General features: G+C 39.7%; 2 protein-coding genes across 2 annotated transcripts; one reads left to right on the top strand and one right to left on the bottom strand.

Moving 5' to 3' along the window:
* The first annotated feature begins 6,559 nt into the window (after nt 1-6,559).
* LOC128864220 (uncharacterized) lies at nt 6,560-15,736 on the top strand. The gene is made up of 3 exons (XM_054103819.1): nt 6,560-7,530; nt 7,600-8,284; nt 15,563-15,736. Exons 1-3 carry the CDS (start codon nt 6,560-6,562, stop codon nt 15,734-15,736), a joined length of 1,830 nt encoding a protein of 609 aa, XP_053959794.1.
* Nucleotides 15,737-20,710: 4,974 nt separating this feature from the next.
* On the bottom strand, nt 20,711-22,237 carry LOC128864140 (uncharacterized). The gene has a single exon (XM_054103698.1). It carries the CDS (start codon nt 22,235-22,237, stop codon nt 20,711-20,713), a length of 1,527 nt encoding a protein of 508 aa, XP_053959673.1.
* Nucleotides 22,238-27,384: the final 5,147 nt, after the last annotated feature.

Below are 27,384 nucleotides of genomic sequence, written 5' to 3'. Positions count from 1 at the left end.
CTTTCACACAATACGCTCGCTAGGACCTTATAGGCGATATTTAGAAGACTAATCCCGCGGTAATTGGCACAAATTGCAGGATCGCCCTTCTTATGGATTGGGCAGAGCACACTTAAATTCCAATCGGCAGGCATGCTTTCATCCGACCATATTTTGCATAGGAGCTGATGCATGCACCTTACCAGCTCCTCGCCGCCATGTTTGAATAGCTCAGCCGGCAGTCCGTCGGCGCCCGCGGCTTTGTTGTTCTTTAGCCGTGATATTGCTATTCTCACCTCGTCATGGTCGGGTAACGGAACGACAATTCCGTCGTCAACGATTGGGGTATCGGGATCTTCACATTCTCTATGACATGCGCAGCTGTCACTGTTTAACAGGTTCGAGAAGTGTTCCCTCCATAATTTAAGATTGCTCTGTACGTCAGTCACCAGATCGCCGCCTTTGTTCTTACAGGAAAACGCCCCGGTCTTAAAACCTTCTGTAAGCCGCCGAACTTTCTGCTAGAATTTTCGGGCGTTATTCCTATTGGCCAGCATCTCTAGCTCCTCGCACTCACGTATTTCGGCCTCTCGTTTCGTCTGCCGGATAATACGTCTCTCTTCCTTTTTCAGCTCTCTGTAGCGATCTCACATGGCTCGCGTTGCGCCCGATCGCAGCGTGGTTCTATAGGCAGCATCCTTTCTTTCTGCGGCAGCATGACATTCCTCGTCGTACCAATTGTTTTTTCGGGCTCGCCGGAATCCGATTTCTTCTTCGGCGGCGGTACGTAGGGAGCGAGAAATGTTGCTCCATTGCTCGCGCATGCCGGTTTGTTGGGCAGTGCTCTCCGAGAGCAGGAGTGAGAGTCGAGTGGCGAATCTTCTGGCTGTCTGTTGTGATTGCAGCTTTTCGATGTCGAACATTCTTTGCGTAGGTAGATGTACGTTTTTTGCTGCACAGAGGCGGGTGCGCAGTTTGGCTGCAACAAGGTAATGATCCGAGTCGATGTTGGGTCCTCGGATCGTACGTACATCTAATACACTAGAAGCGTGTCTTCCATCTATCACAACATGATCGATCTGGTTTCGCGTTTTTCGATCAGGAGACAGCCAGGTAGCTTGGTGGATTTTTTTATGCTGGAATCTGGTGCTGCAGACTACCATGTTTCGGGCCCCGGCGAAGTCGATCAGCCTCTGTCCGTTACCGGATGTTTCGTTGTGCAGGCTGAATTTTCCGACTGTGGGACCAAAAATTCCCTCCTTGCCCACCCTGGCGTTGAAGTCGCCAAGCACGATTTTTATGTCGTGGCGGGGGCAGCGCTCATAGGAACGTTCCAAGCGCTCATAGAAGGAATCTTTGGTCGCATCGTCCTTCTCTTCCGTCGGGGCGTGGGCGCAAATTAGCGATATGTTAAAAAACCGCGCTTTGATGCGGATTGTTGCGAGACGCTCGTCCACCGGAGTGAACGACAGTACTTGGCGACGAAGTCTCTCTCCCACAACAAATCCGACACCGAATTTGCGCTCCTTTACATGGCAGCTGTAGTAGACGTCGCAAGGTCCTATGTTTTTCTTACCTTGCCCCGTCCATCGCATCTCTTGGATGGCAGTGATGTCAGCCTTTACTCTCACGAGGACATCAACCAGCCGGGCAGAGGCATCTTCCCCATTAAGGGACCGGACATTCCAGGTGTATGCCCTCAAATCATATTCCTTATTTCGTTTGCAGGGGTCGTCATCAGTAAAGGCAGTTCTCATCCGAGGCTTTGCAGTTCTTTTCATTGGGGGGGATTTTTAAGTGGCGGGTCCCAAACCCAACGCACAACCAGCTATCCTGGAATGTTTCGCCTTCTCACGTTAGCTCACTCCCGAACGGGTGTTCGGAAGCTACCCAGAGGATACGTGGGCTAATCCCGGCCGTTGTGAGCTGCTTGAACCATATGTAGAAGAATCGTCCTGGCCACTCCCAAGTGAATGGCGATCAGTAACTTTCCCCACTTGCGTGGACTTCTACACATGGAACCATCCTTTGATTATCTATTTATAATTAATTTTACAAAAACAAAAAAAAAAAATCATATTCCTTCATATTCTTGGATCTGCAAGTTGAGCTACATTTACCTACGGTCAGAAACTAGTATCAACGTGTTCCTTAATAGCGTCTCTTTCAGTTTTAATCAATTGCAGGTGCCACCAGGCGCCATTGCCTTTTTTTGGCAATGATAACACAGGGCAAAAAAAAAAAATCTGCGGCAATAATTTTGTTAATGGTTTTCATTAGCACTATTAGCATCATTATATATATTGAGTATGAAATTACATTTTTTGAATTGACTCTGGTTCTTGAGATAAACGCAAAATTTAAAATTACTAAACAAATTTAAAGTGCCCTCCTACAGTTGCACTAATTTGATTAAACCTAACTACGGTTTCGTTATCTGTTTGCATATTTAGGTAAAACACTTTCTGCTGTTAGACTCAGAAGTTATCAGTTAGTGTCATTTTTCAGTTTTAAAGAAATTGTTGTCTCGAAATTTGAAATTTGAGAATATGTGTAGTTTTTCTCAAAAATTGTAATTTAAATAGCCAATGGTCACTAATTTATACGCATGACGAGTATACTCGTCAATACACAAAATTTTGCCACTTCTCCATGACGAGTATACTCGTCAATCAAAGTTAACTGGTTAATAATAATCTGTGAATCGTAATATTTATACTGTTTACTGAGTTTGTCAATGTAAACAAATATGTAATGGAAAGTTTCACCATTTCATACGCGGATTTATGCACGAAGCTTCTGGAATATGAGAACGATAGGAGAAAATTAAAATTATTTTTGGAACAATCATACATTGTCATAAGTGAACATAAAATTGACCGTATTGTGGATGCAGTATACAAACATTTTTACTCTCAATTCAAACGAAGGTGGTTGGATTCTAAGCGCACAAAATCGCGATTTGAATATGTAATGTGTATAATTTGTGTATGTATGATATCATTAAAAATAAATATTTGTTCATTATTTATTCACTTGTCGGCAGTCCATATAAAAATTTTCATATTTTTACAAATAACGCAGTAGTATATATTTCTATATGGAAAAAACATTGATTTTCAACATTTTTTTAAAACAGTTTTTAAACATTGTTTTAAATCATGTTCTTTCCATATATTTTTAAAAATAAAATTTATGAATTTTAAAAAACATTATTTTTTTAAATTTTTTTAAAAACTTTTTTTAAAAAATAGTTTTAAAAAATAATGTTTTTAAACATGTTCTTTTCATACACAAATATATACAACTTCGTTAGTAGTAAAAATGTAATATAAATATTTTTTGATATGTATACTTTTTTCCGCATCTCAGTACAAAAATCCCCAGTGTGCGCCGTCTTTATCTCGTCAACTGTAGCGTAGCGTCGTCCTTTCATGGGCCTCTTCAGTTTCGGGAACAAGAAAAAGTCACAGGGACCTGATCTGGAGAATACGGTGGCCATAAAATACTGTCGTAAAAGGCAATTAAGTATAGGGTGGGCCATGTTAAATTTGCTTTTTGAATCAACTATACAAAAAACGAATCAATATTTTTTCAAAGGTTTTTTTTTATTTTGAAGATTGAACATTGTCATTAATGAATGGAAAATAATATCGTTCAAATGATTGCCACGACTGGCTTTACAGTAGGCCATAAAATCAACCCAATTTTTAAGCACATTTTCGATTGTTTGGGCTCCAATTTCATGAATGGCAACTTCGATTTCGTGTTTTAAAGCATCAATCGTCTCTGGACGGCTTCCATAGCATTTGTCCTTAACGGCTCCTCACAAAAAATAGTCCAACGGGCTTAAATCACAGCTCCGAGGCGGTCAATTGATACCGGAATTTCGGCTGATTATTCGGTTTTCAAAAACGGTAGCCAAAAGTTCGAGTGTAACTTTGACAGTGTGACAAGTTGCACCGTCTTGTTGAAACTAAATGTCGTCGATGTCATCCTCTTAAATTTTTGGAAACAACTCGTTGAGCATGTCACAGTAACGCTCGCTATTTACTGTAACCGCGGCCCCTCGCTCATGCTCGAAAAAGAAATGGCCCGATGATGCCGCCACACCAAAAACCGCACCAAACAGTGACTCGTTGTGGATGCATTTGCTTCTCTACAGTAATGTGTGGATTTTCTGAGACCCAAATCCGACAATTTTGCTTATTGATGTAGCCACCGATGTGAAAATGAGCTTCATCAGAAAAGAAGAAGAAGACTCACCACTTTGGAAATAGGTTTTCAATATTTCCCAGTTTTGTTCAAACGTATAGGGTCCCATTTCGTAAATGTCAAACCTTTAAGTAACCCGACTACAGTTACAGTGAGGCATGCCAAAGAATCAGTTAGGCCCGAATTAGGCAGGCCTTATTGAGGCACGCCTCACTATTACCTTACCAGGCAAGGCAAAGATTGGCATGCCAGAACAATATCAAATTTGGTTGTGGTCACGAAAATCTGTGGCAGTGTCTCACTTAGGCATAAATTGGAATCCCTAACTGATTTGTAGAAGGGCATGCGGAGTATTACCGAAGTTCGGTTTTTCGAACCTGCGCCTAATGAGGCAGATGTGTGGCGACACCTTTCGGGATTTGGGCTTAGTTTGGCTGCCTTATGAGGCGGAAATTTGGAATACGGTCTGCCATTTGCGCCTAATGACCGCCTTACCAAAATTTCTAGTCGGGAAATTATAAACACATTTGACATGTCGTGTGTGTTACCATTCTCCAAAAAATAGGTAGTTCAAAGAGCACACACTATACAGCCCACCCTGTATATAGGCGTAATGATGCAGGCACGGTTCTGCTGTAATTTTTCTTGGAGTACCTTCATCGTTTTCACATGGACGACAATTCGTTCTGTCCAAGCTGCAACAATACAATAGAAAGCGCGGGACACGTGTTCTTCTACTGTGACGCCCCCAACAGGGTAGTGGGCAATTACAGCATCGCGCTAAAGCTAAAAATTGCTAGGCGCTGGTCTAATCAATAGCATAAACTGACGACCTATCCTATCGCTTGCATCAGACCACTTTTCCATTATCGTCTCGATTAAGAAACCTGCCGACTTTGTTTCTACGAATCACCAAACCTATATTAACTTTAACAGAGCTAGTTGGACCGGCTTCGCAGAATTCAACGAGGACATCTCCGCCGCTCTTACTCTACCCACCGATGTGCGCGCAGGTGAACGCGCATTCCACAAGATGATGGCTGCTGCTAGGGATAGCTTCACTCCAACTGTAGGAGTGCGGGACATGCGTCCATATTTTCCAGCCGAACCAGCCGTTTTTGTAAACAAGCGTAACCACTTGCGCTAGGCCGATCCCGCGTTCCCCGAATAAGGGATCTCAATTTAAATATTCGACAACTGGTCACGTAGCATAAGAGGATCAAATAAGAGGAGTACTTGAAGTCCTGCAACTTCACCAGAGGTGCTAGTAAGCTTGGATCCTCTATGCAATCCAACGAAACACAACGATCCGGTGAAAAGTAAACAGTTGCACTTTGTCGGACCCGAAGAAATTCTCGAGTTGTTTTAGCCGGCATCCTCCGGTCGATAAGTATAAGTATTGTGCCACTAGATACGCCACTTTTTTTTCCTGCGATGAAGTTCAGGGAGCCAAACGAAACGCAGAAGCTTCTAAAGTCATTAGCCCTGGTTGACTTAAGATGCTGATGTTGAAAAACCTGGGTCCATTGGCAGTAAGATATCTCACAAAGGGGTTCAACTTATCCATGACCACTCTCAGAATTCCTGGCAAGAGGAGTCTTATTGTCCAATAGCTCCACTTTCCCAGAAGTGGAAACACTTGAACTCCTCCCACTCGCACTCTATAAAACGAAACATCTGTCCCCAGCCACACATCAGTAAACCCCCAGATAAATCGCTGGTCTTACCAAAACCTCTCCTGCGACTGTCCTAGCAACACTGGAATTAAAGAAGGCTTTCGAGCTATGTTTCAGACCTAGAGAAATCTTATTATTCGGAAGTGATCAACAAATTAGAACAACATTTGGACGTAGTGTATAATCCTAGACGGAGACCAAAATGGCAATCAGAAAATGTCCAGTGTCCCACACGGGAATGACACCCCACGCACATGCAACGCCGCTGCACCGAACGGAGCCCTATGAGTTTTTAGGTTAAATCAGATGTAAGAAACAAAGTGCAGTTAGTTATAAGTGAAATTTAATAGAAAAAATATGTCGTCATACACCACTAAAAACAAATGAACTAAAAATTAATTAAAAACATTACCTTATACACTGCGACCCTTAACACCTATGGCACAATAAAAATATACCAACAAAAATTACATTAATTAAGTGAAAAGAGTGAAAATGGAAGCAATAGAGCGAACACTTATGACATAAATACAAAAAAAATATTTATATAATGGATAGTAGAATTCGGTATTTTACCATTTACCAAGAAAACCAGTTTAGTCATCAAAACAAAACGAAAAAGTTCGGACAAAGACGGAAGTTTTCAACTCAACCATACAAAAGTCGAGCATCTTCAGTGCGGCCAAAACATGCAGCTTTATCGCAATATAACTGCGCTGCTTAGCTTAATCGAACTGTCACCTATTTTTCAACAATTCAACCAAGTGGTGAAAGATATTTGCATTGCAACAGCCTCGGAGCAGGAAATTCTCACTTTCATCTACACGAGCATCGGAAGTACAAATTGTGGTACACACAGCCACACCCACTTAAATGTGCCACTCATCTTGCACACACTTCACACTCAAAATCCAACAACAGCCGTCATCAACATCGACAAGCGTTCGCCCATCGAGCGCTACAGCGAGCAATTCAATCGTAAAGTACTTAGTATTGTGCAACTTAGCCAGAACAAACCTAGGGATGAGCAATTGTTGCAGTCACTGTGGAAACGTATTTACTTGAATAGACAGAGTGCGCTTATACTGCTTTTCGATGATATGGCCACTGAAGCATATGTGGCGAGGATTCTTAAATTCTGTGCAAAACAGCGCGCACCGAATGTCATCGCTTTGCAACCTCATATGGCAGTGCAAGATTGGAGCTACTGGACATTGCAAATGTTTCCCATACAGAAAACTGTGAAGCGAACATTCCAGCCATTCTACCGAGATCTTTTCCCCAAACAAGTAAAAAACATGCATGGACATCCTTTACGTGTAATGGACAATGCATGGCATCCACAGTTTTACAACTACACACCCACACATGGACCAGAGACGCTTAGTGGGTATATGGGCAGAGCTTTAACGGAATATGCACATCGCCATAACGCGACAATCGAATTTCCATTTTCTATTAGAAATGAAGTTAATGCTCTTTCCAGAATGCGTCAAGCTTTTGAAAACAACGAGGCAGACATTGGTATGCTTGCTCCCATAGAAATTGGTGATAATGTATTTCAATCCACGTTTGAGGTGCTCCGTAAAAACTGGTGCTTTATCGTACCAGTGGAAACCCCAATACCGGCATACACTTTTTATTATAGTATAATGGACAAGTGGGTCGTTATTTTATTCTGCATCAGTGTAGTATTGATCTCTTTGATTTGGACACGAATGTCTTACAGGAAATATCAACAGCAACAGCCCCTTTTCGAGAGCATTGTCAATGTATCCGTACTTCAAGGTCTGGTAGGCATGCCATTTTGGACAAGAAAGTCCATTTCAACCATTCATAAAATCGTGTCCGTTATTATCTCATTGGCCGGTGTCATCCTGGGTACCGCTTACAGTACTTACTTGCAGAGTTTCCGTGTAGATCCACCCGTAGAGCCGTGGTCAAAGACTATTGATGACTTATTAGCACGCGGTATCAAGGTGGCAGCGTCAAATATTACCATACTTGGGATGGAGTATAATAAAGAATTTGTTGAATACCTTCCAAATTTAACATACTTCAGCAATTATACAGAGCTACTAATGCTACGAGACACATTAGATACTAGCTATGCATTTCCAGTCTCCGACATATGGTTCATCTACGATGAGCAACAAAAGTATTTCTCGAGACCCCTTTTCCGCTTATCGGACATTTGTTTGGGAAGAAATATACCATCAGCATTGTTCCTGCAGAAGAATTCCGTATATCGTCATAGCCTAAATAAACTCGTTTTGAAACTGCAGGAAGTTGGATTAATGAACTACTGGATGCGGCACAGCTTCGTAGAGTTATTGGAGATGGATGTGATTTCATTGGAAGATCGAAATAAGCAGCCTCTTTTCGTTCCAATGAAATTGGAGGACTTGCGTGTGGTATTCATGGGAATGGGTGTGCTAATTTCTTTCAGCATTTTGTGTTTCGTGTTGGAGTTATTTTGGGTACAGCTTCGAAAATATTTACGTAGCATGAGAAAAATAGTAAGAAAGATAATGAAGATTTAAAGATTCAAGTATGATAGAGTGTTTATTTTTTGCTATTTAGGTGGGTGAATAGAAAGTTTCTAATGTTCTCCGCTAGATGTTTTTAGTGCGCCATCGGGCGATTTGAGAGTGGAATTATGCTTCATAGAAAGTGCTTTGAAAATTTGTTCATTCGTGAGGCTGGTTAAGTATTATAGCGTTCAAAAATAAAGATAAAAAATTAAAAGTTCCATATATATTAATTATTTAGTTCCTCCACGCAGGAGATACATGCAGCTAAAAAGATATGTGTTGTTCATGAAATCATTTTATTATGTAACAGCACAGCGGTGATTCCAGCGATTGTGTTGTGGTACTCATCGGAATAAAACAAACATTTTACTTCACCTAATATTTACATACTTATACTTATCAATGTCAATCTACATATTAAACTATTACAAATAAACAGTAGTTGAAAAATTTATAATATTCTTGTCTACTATCGCGCTGGGGTAAGAAATATGAAAATTATTTTTGATTGGTACAGAAAAGGGAGAAATGTATCTACTTCTAGGCCTCTAATTTGTTGCAGGTCAATTTTTGCATCCAGAATCGACCAGATATGCACAACACTTATTTAATATATGCCTAGCGAAGGGAACGTCTCCAACGATATGGAAGTGACAAAGGCTGGTTCTACAACCCAAACCCGGCAAACCTCCCATAGAACCGTCTAGCTTCAGGCGAATCAGACTACTCGTCTCTGCAGGTAAATTATAGAAGTGAATCATTTACAACCGCCTCGAGAACGAGATCAAACCCGCAAATTGACAGATTATGACAATCAGTTTGGTGCCAGAAAAGTAGGGTTCACCGTTGATGCTGTGAATATTGCCACAAAAATTGCACAATAGGTGATAAGTGGTGCCGAACGGCTCGAAGGTTCCAAAGAGTACTACTTAGTAGTAACTCTGGATGTTGTTCCACAGTTTTAGGCCGACTCCGAACGGAAGATATTTTTTATGAAAAGCTTTTTCATGGCAGAAATACACTCTGAGGTTTGCCATTGCCTGCCGAGGGGCGAGCGCTAATAGAAAAAACTTTTTCTTAGTTTTGGTGTTTCAGCGAGATTCGAACCTACATTCTCTCTGAATTCCGAATTGTAGTCACACACCTACCCACCCAGCTATCAGGTTTTTTCGCGATATCACAGTAGTCATTATGGGAATAATGATGAATGCAGGCTATTACTTAAAATACTTTTGGAGTATGCGACCGAAAAGACATCAGCGACTGTAGCAGCACTAGCGCGAATAATCCTAAACGCGAGCGGCCCAAAGCAACGGCGAATTCTACTTCTAGCAGGAGTGGTGAAAAACCAAATTTTGTACGGTGCTCCTGTCTGGCGTACGAGGTGTGCTCAAAAAGTATCGCGAATTTTGTGTTTTTTCAAAAATTATTTATTTATTCATTAATTTCTATTTTGTCCCCTTCAAAGCAATCCCCGTGAGATATTATGCACTTGTGCCAACGTTTTTTCCAATCTTCGAAGCACTTCAAAAAATCATTTCCTTTTATCTTGCTCAGCACCTCCTTCGATGCGGTCTTTATCTCGTCAATCGTAGCGTAGCGTCATCCTTTCATGGGCCTCTTCAGTTTCGGGAACAAGAAAAAGTCACAGGGGACCAGATCTGGAGAATACTATGGCTATGGCATCATATGTGTGTTGTTTATGGCCAAAAAGTTGCGCACAAGCAACGGTGTGTAAGCAGGGGCGTTATCGTGATGCAGGAGCCAATTTTAGTTCTTCCACAAATCCGGGCGTTTCTGGCGGATTGCTTCCCGCAAATTGCACATAACTTGCAGGTAATATTCCTTATTGAGCGTTTTACCCTGTGGCAAGAGCTCATGATGCACAATGCCCTTGTAATCGAAGAAAACGGTAAGCAAAACTTTTACATTCGGCCGAGCTTGGCGCACTTTTTGGTCTCGGCTCGTGCGGCAGCTTCCATTGAGATGATTGAGCTTTGGTTTCCACGTCATAACCATAAACCCACGATTCAAATGCAAATTCGGATCATCACGGACAGAGTCCATCATCTCATTAGCAATATTCATGCGAAGCTGCTTCTGGTCGAAATTGTTTTGGTACGAATTTTGCGGCGACCCGTCTCATGCCTAAATCATTGAAAAAATCAAGTCACACGAGCCAATCAATGTGTCGAGGTGCTCAGCTACTTCTCTAGCGGTGATTTGACGATTGGCCAATACCGTTTTCTTCACTTCATCAATTCTTCTGTCAACAATTAACTGAACATTAAGAATGGCCAAACTCATCGGCATGAGTGAGAGACATGAAAATCAACATATCGCCACAAAAAAATCGAAATTCGAATATACGTAACCTGCGAGTATTCAAAATTCGCGATACTTTTTGAACCCACCTCGTAGTATTCGTCTTATTTCTGCAATATAAAGGAAGCGTATCGTTTATGAGCGCTTCGAGTCTACTCCGCCTTTAAAACTGTGTCGGAAGAAGCAGCACTAGTTATCGCTGGAAGCAGTGTTAGCTAAGAGTGTCACGCAAGCATGGGAAACTAGTACCCAAATTTGACAGAATAAATGAAACAACACAACGAAGAGCCGCTACATTCCTGACTTGCGAAGCTGGCTCGAAAGAAAACACGGAGCACTGGATTTTTGCCTGACGCAGTTTTTAACCAGGCATGGATGCTTCAAAGCATACCTCCATCGGATCAAACACGAATCAGATCACAGTTGTGAATATTGTAGGGAAAATGGCATTGCACATGTCCACCCCGTATTCTTCGAATGTAAGCGATTCAATGGCTCTAGATTGAAACTTACTGCAACCCATGCTACAAAGTAGGGAAAAATGGGAGGCAGAATGCGATGCGCCGACTAGTTCGCCCATGTTACCTTTGAGTGAAATAACTCAGCCATTTCATTAAGGGATGTGCAGCATTTCATGGCTACCTTGGCGGTTGTCGGATGTTTTGTGAGAGATTTTATCGCCGCGTGGGTAGTCACACTGTACTCTTATTATTGCCTAATGGCCTAATGTTCAAGATACTGCAGTAGATGGGAAGCCAAAATCTGCCGTCTGTTGTATGTATACACAAAAAATTATACAAAAAAATTATAAACCACGAATGGAAAATCAGAAAGTGATCCAACACATATTCTGAAAACTGGTTAATTTGGAGGCTTAATATAGAATAAAAAGTAAATTTGAAAAAATGTTCAAAAACGTTTTTTAATTCTGAGATTTATTCAATGGTGAAAATTTAGATGTAAACTTTTTGAAAAATAAAATAAAATAAAATATTTCCAAGCAAGTTTTGACAAAAAACTTAAATTCTTTGCAAACATTTTTTGAACAAAAATTATACCCACATTTCCTATCACCTTCTAAATCTTTTTTTTCGAACCTTTTCACATTCGGTAAAGAAGGAATCATCCACACCCCTTTCGTAAACTTGAACTAATCTAGGCTAGGTCAATGCGTTTTAAATCTTTTAAAATGTCAGATTACGAACCAGTTCTCATTTTTCCTTGTTCCCAAATACCGATTTATACTTTTCAAATTTAATGGCAACAAATAGTTATTTTTCTCTATTTTTTACATTTGCACCTTATTCTTCCCGTGGTGAAAGCTGCCATGTCAAAGACCATGCCGACATTCCATTCTTCTAGGCTGTTGCTAATAGCTAATGACTGATACCTGTGTTATCCTCTAATGCAGAGGCCGCTAGTAGTTATTCACCAACTGCCTTACTTACCAAGATTACTAACCTTTCCCCACATTATTTCTGAAGTAGTTTTTGGTAAAAGTTGCCCAACTCAATAAATAACAGAATCCTCTTTAGGTTTTGTAAGGAGGTTGAAATTAAAATGTCCGAAACATTACAAAGGTCGCATCACACTAATGGTATGTGGAGCATGCTCCCACAAATACTATAACATTCCTCCTCTTCGGCTGATTTTCACCCCGGAATCGCAGTAGAATTTCTTCGAGGTAGAGCCACGTTTATGTATATTGACGCTACAGGTTCCTGGGTCCATGTTCCACTCCTGTGGACGTATGAAGACTTTACGCCATCGATAGTATCCACTCCTCCCACTGCCTCAAAAGCTGTTGTGGGAGGAATGAAAAATCAGAGAAAGTGCAAAAGTTCGATACTCACAAACTCTGGGCTTGTCTTCGGTTTCGAACTGTAGTGAGTGTTTAACTCAAGCGCCTGTATCTGTCATCGGTTCCTTTTTTTACTCAAAGTTGTTTAATCGCCTCCAGTGAGAATATTTCCGGCCGACGAACCGTAATCCTCATAATCTTTTTTTGATTCCGTGCGCTTATAAGCACGGCCTCCCTTTTCTGGGCTGCCAGCTCCAAACCCGCATTACAGAGCCATCGCTGTGCTCTCGCTGCTGCACCATAGAGCTCTGACTCTTAGGTTACAAACACAGTGCACGCTGAGACGAAGACGAAGATGAAGACGAAGCTGAAGACGAAAAACAGTGCAGAACAAATCGTATGAATTCGCTCGCTCGTACGCATAGTGCGCGCTGTGACGAAGACGAAGATGAAGACGAAACGCAAGCAATCAGCTTCAAACGCTGCTGTACTGAATTTGAAGACGAATCGCTTGCTAGTTACCGTGGTTTTTGTTTGTTTGTTCTGTCTATGCTTTGGCACGTTAATTAAGGAAAGACAGTCGATAAACAAGTAATTAAATGAGAAGTAATAATCAATAAAAGGCATATAACTAAATATATTTTACATTATTTTTTACCTTAACGTCACAATTAGCCTTTCAGCACATATAATTGGCGTTTTATTAAAATTAGTCCAATTTTTAATAATAAGTGGCTCAATTTTAATTAGAACATAATCAAATGTGCTAATTTTAATTCTGGTATATTCCACAAATTTCTTTTCATCGTGGCGCAGCTCATCATATAATACAAATGATGAAATTCACCAAATGCTTCTCTTCCCAAATTTATAGGGTGTACTTTTTTATTTACTTTTATACGTTTTAATTTAAAATATAAGCTTTGCTCAATCAGCAGGTCATCATCTGATGAGGAATCCTTTGCGACTAACATAACAAAAGCGCAACCAATTCGTCTTGCACTGTGCAACCTATTCGCTTACTCGCAACGCAAGCGATTTCTCTTCAGCTTCGTCTTCATCTTCGTCTTCGTCTCAGCGTGCACTATGTTTGCATCCTTAGTTGTTTTCACCGCATTTTTATCAGAAATTTTGCACTTATCTTACACAATTTATGAATTCGCCGTTAATACTACTTTATATCCATGACTTTGTTTAATTTTTTTACTCGCTTTATCTACCTTTCCGTCGTCGGTAAATACATCGTCTAAGCCATTTCTTCCACTACCGATTCAGACTAGAACGAAAAGAAAGCAGTCTAAATAGGTATAGATAACTGATAAATTAAGTATAGTTAATACGCATTTCGATATAAAATTTTCGTATCATATCGTATTTTTATGTCAGTAAAAGTTTCTGAAAAACAAAAATATGTCATCCTTTTCTGGCCATCTTGCCAATCTAAGTACGCATTTATTTATTAAATGTTTTTAATTTTAAGTAAAATAAAGATTATGAATATAAAAGTTTATTTTTGTCATGAGTATAAAATATTTTATTATTTACTGCATTATCTTTCGCATCATTTCTGTCATCCGATTAAAAAGTTTATGCAGTTTTACCCAAAATATCTCCAATATAAAACAAAAAATGCTCAAAGTAATTAACACACCCATTCCCATGAATACCACACGCAAGTCCTCCAATTTCAGTGGGACGAAAAGAGGTTGCTTGTTTCGATCTTCTAATGAAATCACATCCATTTCCAATAACTCTACGAAGCTGTGACGCTTCCAATAGTTTATCAACCCAGCTTCCTGCAGTTTTAAAATGAATTTATTCAAGCTTCGACGATACACGGAACTCTTCTGCAGGGGCAATGCTAATGGCATATTTCTTCCCAAACAAATGCCTGTAAACCGAAAAAGGGGTCGGGAGAAATACTTTTGTTGTTCATCGTATATGGACCACATATCGGAGACCGGATACTCATAACTAGTATCTAATGTATCTCGAAGTAATAGTAGCTCTGTAAAGTTGTTGAAGAATATTATATTTCGATCGGATTCATTAAATTCTCCATTATATTCCATCCAATGTACAGTAATATTTGAGACTGCCACCTTGATACCGCGTGCTAATAAGTCATCAATAGTCTTTGACCAGCGCTCTTTGGGTGCATTCACACTGAAACTCTGCAAGTAGGTACTGTAAGCGGTACCTAGGATGACACCAGCCAGCGAGATGATAATGCACATAGCTCTATAAATTGTTGAGTTTGACCTATTTGTCCAAAATGCCATGCCCAATAGTCCTTGAAGAACCGATACATTGACAAAGTTCTCGATAATTGGCTGTTGCTGTTGATATTTCCTGTGAGATATTCGTGCCCAAATCAAAGAGGTCAATACTACACTGACACAGAATAAAATAACGACCCATTTGTCCATTATACTATAATAAAAAGTATATGGAGGCATCGGCTTTTCCATAGGTACCATAAAACACCAGTTCACATGGTGCACAATAGCCGTGGAACTTACCCTATTTTCAGGAAGTATTAAGGGTAAAAGAAAGCCAATGTTTGCAGTATCATTGTCCAAAGCTTGGCGTAATTCAGAATAATATTCTACCTTGAGAGAAGAAGGAAATTGAATTGTAGCGTTATGATGATGAGCGTATTCTGCTAGAGCTCTGCCCATATACCCACTAAGCGTCTTTGGTCCTTGTTTCGGTGTATAGTTATAAATTTCTGGATACCAAGCATTGTCGATTACACGTAAAGGATGTCCATGCATGTTTTTTAGATGTTTGGGAAAAAGATCTCGGTAGAATAGATGAAATGTTCGTTTAACAGTTTTCTGTGTGGGAAATATTTGCAATGTCCAGTAGCTACGTTCCTGCACCGCCATGTGAGGCTGCAAGGCGATGACGTTTATAGCGCGCTCTTTGGCACAAAATTTAAGAATCATCGCAATATATGCCTCATTGGATGTGTCATCAAGGAGAAATATGATCCGACTCTCCATGTTCCAATGCAAACGTTTCCATAGAGTCTGCAACAATTGCTCGTCGCGTGGGGCGTTTTGGCTAAGTTGCACAATGATAAGAATGTTGTGGTTGAAGTGATCCCTGAAACGCTGAATGGGCGTACGGATGTCGATGTTGATGACGGCTGCTGTTGGATTTTGAGTGCGAAGTGTGTGCAAGATGAGTGGCACATTTAAGTGGGCCGGATTAGGAGCACCGGAATTATAATTCCCGATACTCGTATAGACGAATGTACTAATTTCATTGTCAGAAGCTTTAACTACGCAAATGTCTTTGACTACTTGGGCGAATTGTTGAAAAACAGGTGATAGCTCGATCAAACTGAGTATTGTGGTTAGGTTATGAAAAAGCTGCATTTTTAGTCACACTGAATATGCCCGACTTTAGTATGCCAGAATTAAATGCTTTAATTTCTTCGAACCGTTTCGCTTGGGTTTGATGAATAAACTGTTTTCTTTGGCAAATTAGTGAATTCCACTATCCATGTAAGAGAAAATATTTTTTTTTTGGTCTTTATGACATAAGTGTTTGCTTTATTGCTTCTATTTTCACACTTTTGACTTAATTCAAATAATTTCTCCTGGTGCACTTTTTATTGTGCTTCAGGTGCTAAAGGTCAATGTATCCAGCAATAAGCTCCTAAATGCATTAGCATTCACGCATTACGATATTCTAATATCAAGGGCTATTTTGAGTATTTTTTATAAAGTTAAGTGAATTTCTTTTAACTATAGAATGCTTTAACCAGTTAACTGTGATTGACGAGTATACTCGTCATGGATAAGTGGCAAAATTTTGTGTATTGACGAGTATACTCGTCATGCGTATAAATTAGTGACCATTGGCTATTTAAATTACAATTTTTGAGAAAAACAACACATATTCTCAAATTTCAAGATGTCTGGAATATTTTGAGGCTATGCCGGAATAAAACAAACAAATAGAAAATATAAACAGTTTGAGATGATGTCATGCTTCCCCGTATGCACTGGTTGAAAAAGTTCACCAGTTCGCATAATGAATTTATTTATGTGCGATGATAACGTTTTCTAGATGTTAAAAGGGTCAAAGGCAAGAGTCAAAAATCAGGAAGGAATCCCGATTTGCAAAGTCCCATTATGTATAATACCCTGTTTCGCTGAGTATCACTCCACAGCAAGAATTTGAATTCTTACTTTTATATGTATAATATTTAATTGAATTTATTGCGTTTTTAGTTTAATATGTATGTAATATATGTTAACCAAAGAAGCAAAGAAAATAAAATTTTTAATTTTATAAAATTAACCCATCTTTTTTATCCAATATCTTACCAGCGCAACTTACTCTGTGATTGACGAATATACTCGTCATAGCTCAATTCTGGCGACACAAAACTGTGCGCACTTTTAAATGGGAGCGCCACAGTTAACTGGTTACATCTGTCTTGGATGACCTTGTGTTGCAGACATTAACATTCGGTTCGATATACCGATGACGTAGCGGCAAAGATAGCTGAATAAGTGTCCGACAGCGAGGTCAACGTAAACGTCTTATTGCTATCTCACAGAAGGGAAGCAATCAGCGACTTTGACAGGGAGCTGAAGCTGTTGAGGCAACTCGGATGAGGAAACCGCCAGACACGAATCATGTACTGGTATCACCTGGACAGATTTCTTAAGTTGGCTCCTAAAAGCTGGTTCGTCTTCTTCCTGATTGGCGCGATAATTCTTACGCGATTTCGAATTGAACAAAGCGCACCAGTCGTTTCTTTCACATAATAACCGGCGCCATTTGCATACAGCAAGTCAACCCAAATCCTTTCCACCTTATCTTTCCAACAAACCCGCTGGGTTTTTATTCCCTGCGCTATGTCTATGGCGTGGTAAAGCTCATATAGCTCATTGCTCGTGCCAAGGTCCAAAACTCTCCCATAAAATCTTTCTCTCAAGTACTCCAAGGGACGCCTCATTGGCATCGTCTAAGCTTCAGCGCCATACGTTAGGACGGGATAAACACAAGGGTAAGTAGTCGTCGCCATCTGATATCCCTTAACGAATAAAATAAGCTATAAGTCTGCCCACCGTGGGCAGAATACTTTTATTATCAAGGTACTCGGACTTCCATAATCTCACAAATATTTGCCAGTTGACATAATATTTCCGTTGTCAAATGTTTATCGAAATTGTGATAAATATCGTAGGTTTTACTACAAATTGGCGCTAATTTTAAATAAATTATAAAGTTAATATTAATACTTATATATTGGCGAACTTCCAAATAAAGTAGTCTTATCAGCACTGCCTGACTTATGCAGAAGTTTCTATTGAAGCTCACCTAGGCTTAATAACCTAGGCCCAGCGTAGTAACTAATAACCTGTATGTGGTGTGGATGTGCTAATGACGCTTACAACCTGAAATACGTACGAGTAGTTATCGGTCATGCACTTTAATAATTCTCCGGTGGGCTGTCCTACGCATAGTAATTTTTTAATTGTTCGATGTATTTTATCACCAAATTGCAACATTTATTTCAAAATATACGAACTTACATACGCTAGGAAGTTTTAAAAAGCTCTCCCAAAAGCTCACAAGGTGTTTATAGACAACTGCCATGAAAGTAATTAAATTTGCAAACTGTTTTTTTCCGTATTCAGTATTTTTTCAAAGTTGAAATAGGAGCCCTAAGGGGGAACCCACATACGCTTTCCATGTGTTTCCATCAGGTAATGTCAAGTGGTGAATCAACTACTGGAAAGTCAGTCTAGATTGATTATGGACTTAATTCTGTAATTATACCTTCTATGCTAAACCTGTCTAGTTACCTCTCTCTGCGTGGTACCCCTACTTGGGTTCCGCGATGTGGTGCGCACTGATCCCGAGCTTATATATATATATTAATACAACCCTTTTGGGTATTTGGCCGAGCTCCTCTTCCTATTTATGGTGTGCGTCTGGATGTTATTCCACAAATGGAGCTTCAAGCCGACTCCGAACGGCAAATATTCTTTTATGAGGAGCTTTTTCATGGCAGAAACACACTCGGAGGTTTGCCATTGCCTGCCGAGGGGCGACCGCTATTAGAAAAAGCTTTTTCTTCATATTGGTCTTTCACCGAGATTCGAACTTACGTTCTCTCTGAATTCCGAATGGTAGTCACGAACCACTTCATTCGGCTACGGTGGCCGCCAGAGTTTGCTTTGGTTTAAAGAATGCCCGCATACTAGGCAGAATTTACTATATTCAATATGAGAATAGAATGCAAACCGCTAGGAACATGCTTACGGACATAAAAAGGAGGAAAGTCGCTTATTTCGGACACATAACAAGAGGTGACAAGTATGATATTTTAAAACTGCTGATGCAAGGAAAAATTTAAGGACAAAGATTAATTGGTAGGAAGAAAATGACATGGCTAGACAACATCAAGGAGTGGACAGGCCTCAAAACAATCGGCAAACTGACAGCAGCAGCGAAAAACAAAGATATAATGACCTGACCTGACAACCGTACGACTAAGATCACAATGACGTTTGTAAGTAATCGCGAACATCCAGCATGGATACGCCGATTAAGAAGAAGAATATGAGTTCGTTTTCTATGCAGCTCATCAGTGACACTGTTTCCAGCAATATATCTATTTCCATGGCCTCAGACAACGTTCATTATGTACCGCTTAGCCAGATACTTTAGAAAAAGTTATGTGTTCGATTGCTATTTTGGATGAAGAGCGTGAAACAATAAAGCATTTCTTCTACAATAAAGCTTCTCATGAAAAATATCTGCCATTTGGAGTCGGCTTAAAACTGCAGTTCCATCGATTTGTGGAACAACATCAAAACGCACGCCACAAATAGGACCAACACTTAACATATTATTTATTTTGATCCTGTTTTTAACCTGACATTTAGCTATTTTATGGTAGCTTGACTTTCAAAGCTGATGGTGAATCGATGATGATCAGTTAAGTTGCGAGAGACGAGTCCCTGACCAAAAATGCAGCTCCGCTATGGAACTACTTATGCGAATAAAGGATAAGGTTCGAATACTAGTAATAAAATTCATTAATGGCTATAAGCAAGATCCGTTTCCACACCCCTGACAAGTCGTCAAGGACATCAATTGAGAAGCAGAGAGCCCTCGAAGAATCCGTTTTCGCGTACATACATATATAGACGAGGGGAATGAACAAAATATTTTTTAGATTATTTTATGGCAGCCTCAACGTCATGACCATCCGAAAACCATAGCCTCCGTAACTCTTATTTTAAATTTAAAAAAGTTAAAATCACTGCCTCTATGAGCGCCTGGAACATTTCTATAAACGCTGCCCAGCCACAACATACAAATTGTGCTTGCCGACTTCACTGTCAAGGGGATCCAAGTTACACAGCGAAATCTTTGCTGCCGGCTAAGGCTGATCGTCTTCGCTGGGGACTGAAACGTGGTAGTCTGAAGCAATACATTCCATAACAAAGGAATTAATTCAGCTACATGGCCTGCTCCCTGATTGACAACCGTAAAACCTCGCTCATATTGAGATAGATGGAAGACACGTTTTCAGTGCTTTAGCTGTACATGCAACCTAAGGACCCAACATCCACTCGAATCATCACCTTGTTGCAGCCAAAATTCGCACACGCTTCTGTACAGCAAGTGCAAGCCCAATCAGCCGCGACGGTTGTTTTTTGTTTTGCACCGTTTAATTCCATTCTTTAAATACAAAATTTTAAATTCATGTAAATAAATGACCACTAAATGAAAACACAATGAATTCTTAAATTTGCCAATATATGTTTTATTACCAATATTTATAGGACGAGTTTTCATCGCATAGCTACCATAAGGATTGATTTATTTTCGTTTAAGGTATAAATAAAAGTTCGATATTGGGTTGAGAAATTTATGAATTCTTTCCCAAAATACTTCTAACACAAAACAAAAAATGCTTAAAGTAATCAATGCACTCATTGCTATCAGCACAATACGCAAGTCCTCCAATTCCATTGGCTCGAAACCAGGCTGCTTATTCTCATCTTCTAAGTAAATAAAATCCATTGCCAAAAATTCCCAAAAAGCTTGACGCCTCCAATGACCTATCAATCCAACTTCATATAGTCGTAATATAAAAGCATTTAAGCGTTCCTCGTGAAGAGAGTTCTCGGGTAACATCAACACCATCGGATGACTTTTACCATAACATATATCTGAAAGACGAAACAGTGGTCGGGGAAATACTTTTGTCGCTCATCGTAGATCGCCCACATGTCGGTGACCGTAAATGCATAACGTGGATTCAGTAAATCCCGCATCGATTGGAATTCATCAAAATCATCGATATAAGTAAACTTTTCTAAATATTTAGTGAATTCGAATGATTTCTGAAGAAAAGGAATCTCAGAGCTGCTGGTAGTTACCGTAATTCCACGATTTAGTAAATCATCCATGGTTTTCATTGGTGCGGCAAGAGGTACAATGAAACTCTGCAAGTAAGCGCCATAAGCGGTTCCAATGATGATTCCTGCCGACGAAATGGTCAAGTGAATGACACTCTGAACGGCTGAGTTGCTTTCGCTTATCCAAAATGATGAGCCCATTAAACCCTGAAGCACATTAAAGAAATAATCAATGATTGCCAATTGCTTTTGTTGGGAACTTCGGCAACGATATGTGAAAGCCCAAAAGCAAGATATAAATATTGCAGTACCACAGAACAAAATCACAGCCGATGTTTTCACTATGATATAATAGAAAGTAGATTTCGGCAATGGCTGTTCAACTGGCACCATTAGACACCAATCGGTAAGTTCAAACACAATCGATAAACTAACGTTAAACTCGACAGCTTCGATTGATGCTATTGCGCCTATATTGACAATCTCACTCTGGAATATGTGAACATAGTCAGCAATGCTTGTAATATTCTTATGTAGTGAAGCGAGCGGATACTCCTTTGTGGCATTGCAATGATTTGCATATTCAGTTAAAGATCGACCAAAGAAACCACTGAGTGTTTGGGTGCCGTCCTTGCTTTCATAGTAATACATTTGCGGATGCACAGAACGTTCGACCATGCGCAGAGGATAGCCGTACATGTTTTGTAGATGATCAATAAATATTTTTCTATAATACACCGGAAAGGTCTCTTTGATAACCTTCTCTGCAGGGAATAAACGCAAAGCCCAATAGTTTCGCTCCACTACAGTCATAAGTGGTTGCAAGGCAATCACATTCGTAGCACGATGCTTCACACACATTCTGAAGATTCTGGTCACATACGCTTCGCTAGCGGAATCGTCGAACAAGAGGATGAGACGACTTTGTGTGTTGCGCCAAAGACGCTGCCACAGCGAGGCCAACAGATGATCATCAAATTCAGAATGCTGATTTAGTTTAGCGATGGTCAGCAACTCGGCATTGAACATTTTCTTATAACATTCGACGGGAGATGCGGAGTCAAAGTGCAGCAATGGTTGTGGCAGTTCCCTACCAAGCGCGTTTAGTATAATCGAGGACTGCAGAACATTAGCTGAGTCGAGGGTAGTTTCATTTTCGTAGCTCGTGTAGAGTACAGTGTCCACCCGGCGTTCCAAGGATGTAGCAATCACAATATCTGTCAGCGTCTGGATAAACTCTTGGCCGATTACTGATAATCCAATCAAATTGAGTATAGTTGTGATGTTACTGAATCTCTGCATATTTGTTTGCTTAATTTTGTTAATTCGATTTCTTCTAACTCTCGCTATTGCTTTGGTCAAACTAGAAAATGCATTAATCGTTTGTGATATTTATAGACTTGAGTGGAATCGATGTGTTGAATGTGTGTATGTACGCGACTGCTTGCGGCGAGTAAATTTTTTAATTATTGTAATGCAGTTAACCCCTAGGTTCCCACTGTGCCGGAAATTTCTGAACTATTATATAGCAAGAGATACAACCTTTTTTTATAATTATTAATACATTTTTGTTATTATTGTTATAGCGGCTATATGAATAGTTGTTGTCTATGACTCCTCGCAGAAGTATTTGAAACTAACCTTCGGGTTCTCAGATCGCATTTATTTCTGAAATAGAGGGCGTACAAACTACTTAATATAGGACGAATGGTTTACAAATTAGACTTTTGGAGCTGTTTCGTACTAAATTTGAAATTCAGTACCGACAACTAGCAACGCAAATGAAAGACGTCCTCAAGTACGTGCAACTATAGATTAAGCACCAACCCACCAAGAAAGTACTGTCTGGGAACTTTACAGGTGCGAAATGGAGTAGTGTAGTTTACTTCGCTGGGGACTGATTAGTTTCAACCAATCTCTCACTTCCCAGTATTGAAATCCGAAATGGTCAAAGATAGGCATGCCGAACAGGTACTTTCCACGACACCTTCAATGCCGTGGAACTTCAAATTATAAGTGAATGCGCCAGTTGACAGCTCTCACAATTTTCAAGAATTTTCTCTGATTCCGTGTTTCTTTTGCACTGAATGTATAGCTCATTAAATCTACCGCCAAAATCCTTGACGACATCGGGTGAATTCGAAACGAATTTGTAAAGCTCACATTCGGCATTTTTGTGAATATCATGAGCGTCTCTTGGCACGCTGATGGCTTTTTCGCTATCCTAGAGGGTATCAGCAAAGTCATCGACGTAATGATAGTCACTGATAACTTTGACAGCAAGCAAATTGTGTTCTTTGTTATCCAACGCCTTAGCATTTTTAACGAAATAAACTGTGCTGGATAAACAACACGCTTCAAGGGTAATTTCTGTCATTTCATATATTTTGGGAAGTCTCGCTGTGGATATCGTTGGACCCATTTATCGTCAGGCCAAATGACAATTTGATGAATAATTTCCTGTATATCTGCGCAGATTCCTAGCCCTGATGCTAGGGGTCGACGCTGCTGAAGACTCTTTAGACGGCAGAAGTTTAGTGGCACACCATTAAGTGTTACGGTGATTTCGAAATGGTATCGATAAGGCGTATCTTTCCCAATTTGTTTTGGGCTACTGCAGCAAAATGCGCTATCAGCGTTTCCTCGAACTTATCATATCGAGAGGTTCTGTTAACAACGTTCGTCCGGATGATGTTATTATATGAAGCAAAAAACTCTGGATTCCTTCCGTTCTATACCAACCAGACGGCCGACAACACGATTCCGTTGGCCTTCCAAGGGAGCCCTGTCTGAAAACGATTGCGAGCTTTCTTAGTAGTCTCTTTTAGGATTCGTCGCTTTGGCGCCATACATCTGTCGATCGGACATGTGTTGCGGCGCCGACATTCGCGAGTAGCTCGACTTCAGCGAGTCTTAACTCTTAGCTTTATTCGGCCTCTCGAAAGTGGAAGCATCTTTGAGACGTTGACATTAAAAGGCACTATTTTCATCTCGCCATTATAAGCATTTGGCTTGCTCATCAGCTGCGGCCCACAATACCTCGAGATGTTTCGTATCTTGATCCTCGGGCTCCATGACTATCTGAATATAGTTTGACACATCGGTCAACTATGAGTTGAAACTTACGACAGTTGGGCATGGCCTTAGAGTAACTGCATAACGTGCCGACACCAGGCGTCTTGTAGGTGTGAACTTCGACACTACCTCCTCCAGGAAAGTAGCGTTCGTTGAAGGTATGCTTTTTCCTCCCCTTTTGATTGTAAAAGTATTGTAAGATTGTAAGTGAAGGTAGCAAATTGGAAACTTTTTACAATTTTTCCCCTCTGGCACATTTGGCGTATCTCGTACCTGCTTTATTTGACTAAGTACCGGTTTTTGATGTGAAACATATCGTCCCCTTAGTATAACAATAGCCTATGTGCTCATAGGCTATTATTTTTTTATTGAATTTTTGGATTCTCCATCGTCGATTTTATATGTGGTCAAAATTTTGTCAAATTCTAGTTCCACAAAGTGGGTCAAAACGTCAGTCAAAAAATAAGAAATATTTACAGACATAACGAGATTTGAGTGAGAGCTACTTTCGACAAAAAGTTTGAAATTCATTTTCTCAAAACATCAAAAAATTTATAGGCTTTTTTAATACTAAGGGGACGATATATAGGCTCACTTGTAAACCGAATCGTTGGCATGGCGACGCATGCCGTGGCGACGGGTCGCCAAGCTATACTAAGGTATACATATATATATTTTATGTGTAGTAGTATGAGAAGTGCTAAGCCAATTTCAAAGGATCAACTCACAAATGATGTGGGTTAACGTGTGTTAGTATGTGTGCCATGGTAGAGAGGCAAATGTAGAGTTGCTAAAGAGCGGGAAGTTGGATGCTCGTGAGTGCTTAGTAAATGTTGGTGCGTTATGTGTTTTTGAATGTGTTCTGTAATTTGCTATGTAGATAATTGGAATTCGATTACAGCGAATTCATGGGAAACTGGAAGTCTGGCTAGAGTGGGCACCTTTGAGGCGCGCTCTCTGTGCGAAGAAATGACGAAGGTCAGTGTTTGAATTGAAAAATATCAAAAGGTCACAGAAAGCAGAGCCACAGCAGAAAGAAGTTTCATTACTCAATTATTTAAACCAAGTGGAACTATTTTGCAATGCCAAATTGATTGCTTTATTAATTCGAAATGAAAAGTGCAAACTTAATATATTTAATAGCAAATTCGAGGTATGCCAGCTCGTAATGAGCAAAAGTTGAAATTGAATAAAAAGTTTAAGCCTATGGAGGAAGGCATATTTTAAAGACACATTTTGATTATCATACAAAGTGTCTCAAAATTAATCATGCTATCGGATTATTTATATTTTTTACAAATAGTTCAGTACGTCAATCATAATTGAAATTTGTGAAGTGTAGAGCTGCTGTAAAAAAACAGACAAGCAATGCCGGGCGTAAAGGTCAAAAGTCATCACTCAATATAATTTCTTTATTTATTATTTTTTGATTTTATTTAATAATTTTCAAATACAAAACTGGATAATTAATTTTGCGCCACCTGAAAATTCAAAAAATTTCATCACTCAAAGTCATTTTTTATTTAGTTTTTTTTTTTAATTTTATTTAGTAATTTTCAAATACAAAACTGGATAATTAATTTTGCGCCACCTGAAAATTCTAAAAATTTCAGCACTCAAAGCACACTTCAAAAACAATTTCAATTGCAAATCAACAACAATCCAAGAGAATCTACTACCAAATATGGAACAACAATAGATGCTGTATTTGTGAGATATATTGATAATATTTCATCCAATACTTTTGTAACGTGCTTTAGTTATCATCGACCAATCATCACAGTAATACCGGCAGAGGAAACATCGAATATAACTATTACTGAAGTCACAGATGAAAATATTTAAATTGTGGCTTGATATTAATATCGAATTTTGATATCACATGTAAATAAATGTTTATTAAATAAAAATACCATTTTCTGTCAGAAATTCGTAGTACTTCATTTTTTCATTAGGCTATATTTAATTCCTGTAATAATATTATCTTTTATGCATACTACTTGTGCACACACGATGTTACACATCTGCCCGGCGTCCCATGACGGCTCATATTTTTTTTAGTCGTCCGAGACGAAATCACAGCTGTTCCATCACGCCGCTGACATTACTCACTTGGCTGAATTAATACCGCCCTGGCGGCATCTCGTGTGTCGCCTCTGAGGCATTCACTTGAACTCTGATTGTTTTCAAAGCTTGAGTATCCAGAATACTGGAATAAATCACGAACATGCCTAGGTGTTAACATCATCATACTATACTTTACCGAGGTATCATCTTAGCTGCTGTTGCGATGAGGTGTGATGCAGCGACGCGGGCATTGATTGACGTCACTCTATAACTCCCTTCAGTTGGTTTTGCAGCTTGGTAATCTGTTGTTGTAAGGCAAATAGAGAGTAATTTTGTATGGCGAACATTGGTTCGTATGTTCCAGGTAGCGGGACAATGGCTCATGGTGAAAAGATTTTTAGAGGTAAGCTATTCAGCAGACCGTTATTACGCTTTTACCGAATTTGACAAAATCAGCTGAAAGGCCAGAGTCACTTGGGATGTGCTTACAAAAACCGAAACTGATATTATATTTGTGATAAATGAAAAAAATTAACCAATGACACCTCGTCGCCGTCTGACAACGACTGATTGGACGAGTGTGTGAATGGATGGGAAAGGATCGTGCAAATTTCGGTTGGCGATAAGATCGCGTTAGTGACATACGAAAACAAACCAACACAATTTTTGCTTATGTGGCTTCATTGCTTTCTCAATAACGGTCTATTGGACGAGTGTGTGAATGCGTGTGAAATGGTGGAGCGTAATTCGGCTAAATGTTTCAAGTGACGTGGCAGCCGAAGTTCCCCTCACAATTTTCTTTTTCACCATAGTTAAAAAACAAACCTTTTAAATCTATCAGCCTTGACAACGGCGTTCAATGGAATATACGCACTCTAAGGTATAAGGTTCGATGCTGTAGGCGCAAATGAAAATAGCGTTAGGGTGCTGAAAATAATTTGCTTATAAGCATTCGTATTTGGTAGCACTCCGTTGTTTTCTTTTTTTGACGTGATAACGTCTTATAATTCGATTTAACAGGCTGCACGCACGAAAAAATGTGTCGTTACCTTGCTCATATGTAGTTACCTTGCTCATTAGTGTTACCTTGCTCATATGTAGTTACCTTGCTCATTAGTGTTACCTTGCTCATATTAGTGTTACCTTGCTCATTAGTGTTACCTTGCTCATATTAGTGTTACCTTGCTCATTGCATTGAATGAACTGCAAGCGAAAGGGCGGAACGAACGACAAAGCAAACAAAGCAAACGAATGGCAACGTTCGACATCTTGCTCTCTCCTACTTAAGTGAGCGTATATATGTATGT

Source organism: Anastrepha ludens, chromosome 2, assembly GCF_028408465.1.
Source record: "Anastrepha ludens isolate Willacy chromosome 2, idAnaLude1.1, whole genome shotgun sequence".
Lineage (NCBI taxonomy): Eukaryota > Metazoa > Arthropoda > Insecta > Diptera > Tephritidae > Anastrepha > Anastrepha ludens.
This window is presented reverse-complemented; position numbering and strand designations above follow the sequence as displayed.

Excerpts from the sequence above, each read along its gene's own strand:
- LOC128864220 (XM_054103819.1), top strand. The coding sequence starts at position 6,560 with ATGCAGCTTTATCGCAATATAACTGCGCTGCTTAGCTTAATCGAACTG. Across the intron at positions 7,531-7,599 it reads TATTATAGTATAATGGACAA|GAAATATCAACAGCAACAGC; the intron begins GTGGGTCGTTAT and ends AATGTCTTACAG. Across the intron at positions 8,285-15,562 it reads AATTGGAGGACTTGCGTGTG|AGTCTGCAACAATTGCTCGT; the intron begins GTATTCATGGGA and ends ACGTTTCCATAG.
- LOC128864140 (XM_054103698.1), bottom strand. The coding sequence starts at position 22,237 with ATGCAGAGATTCAGTAACATCACAACTATACTCAATTTGATTGGATTA.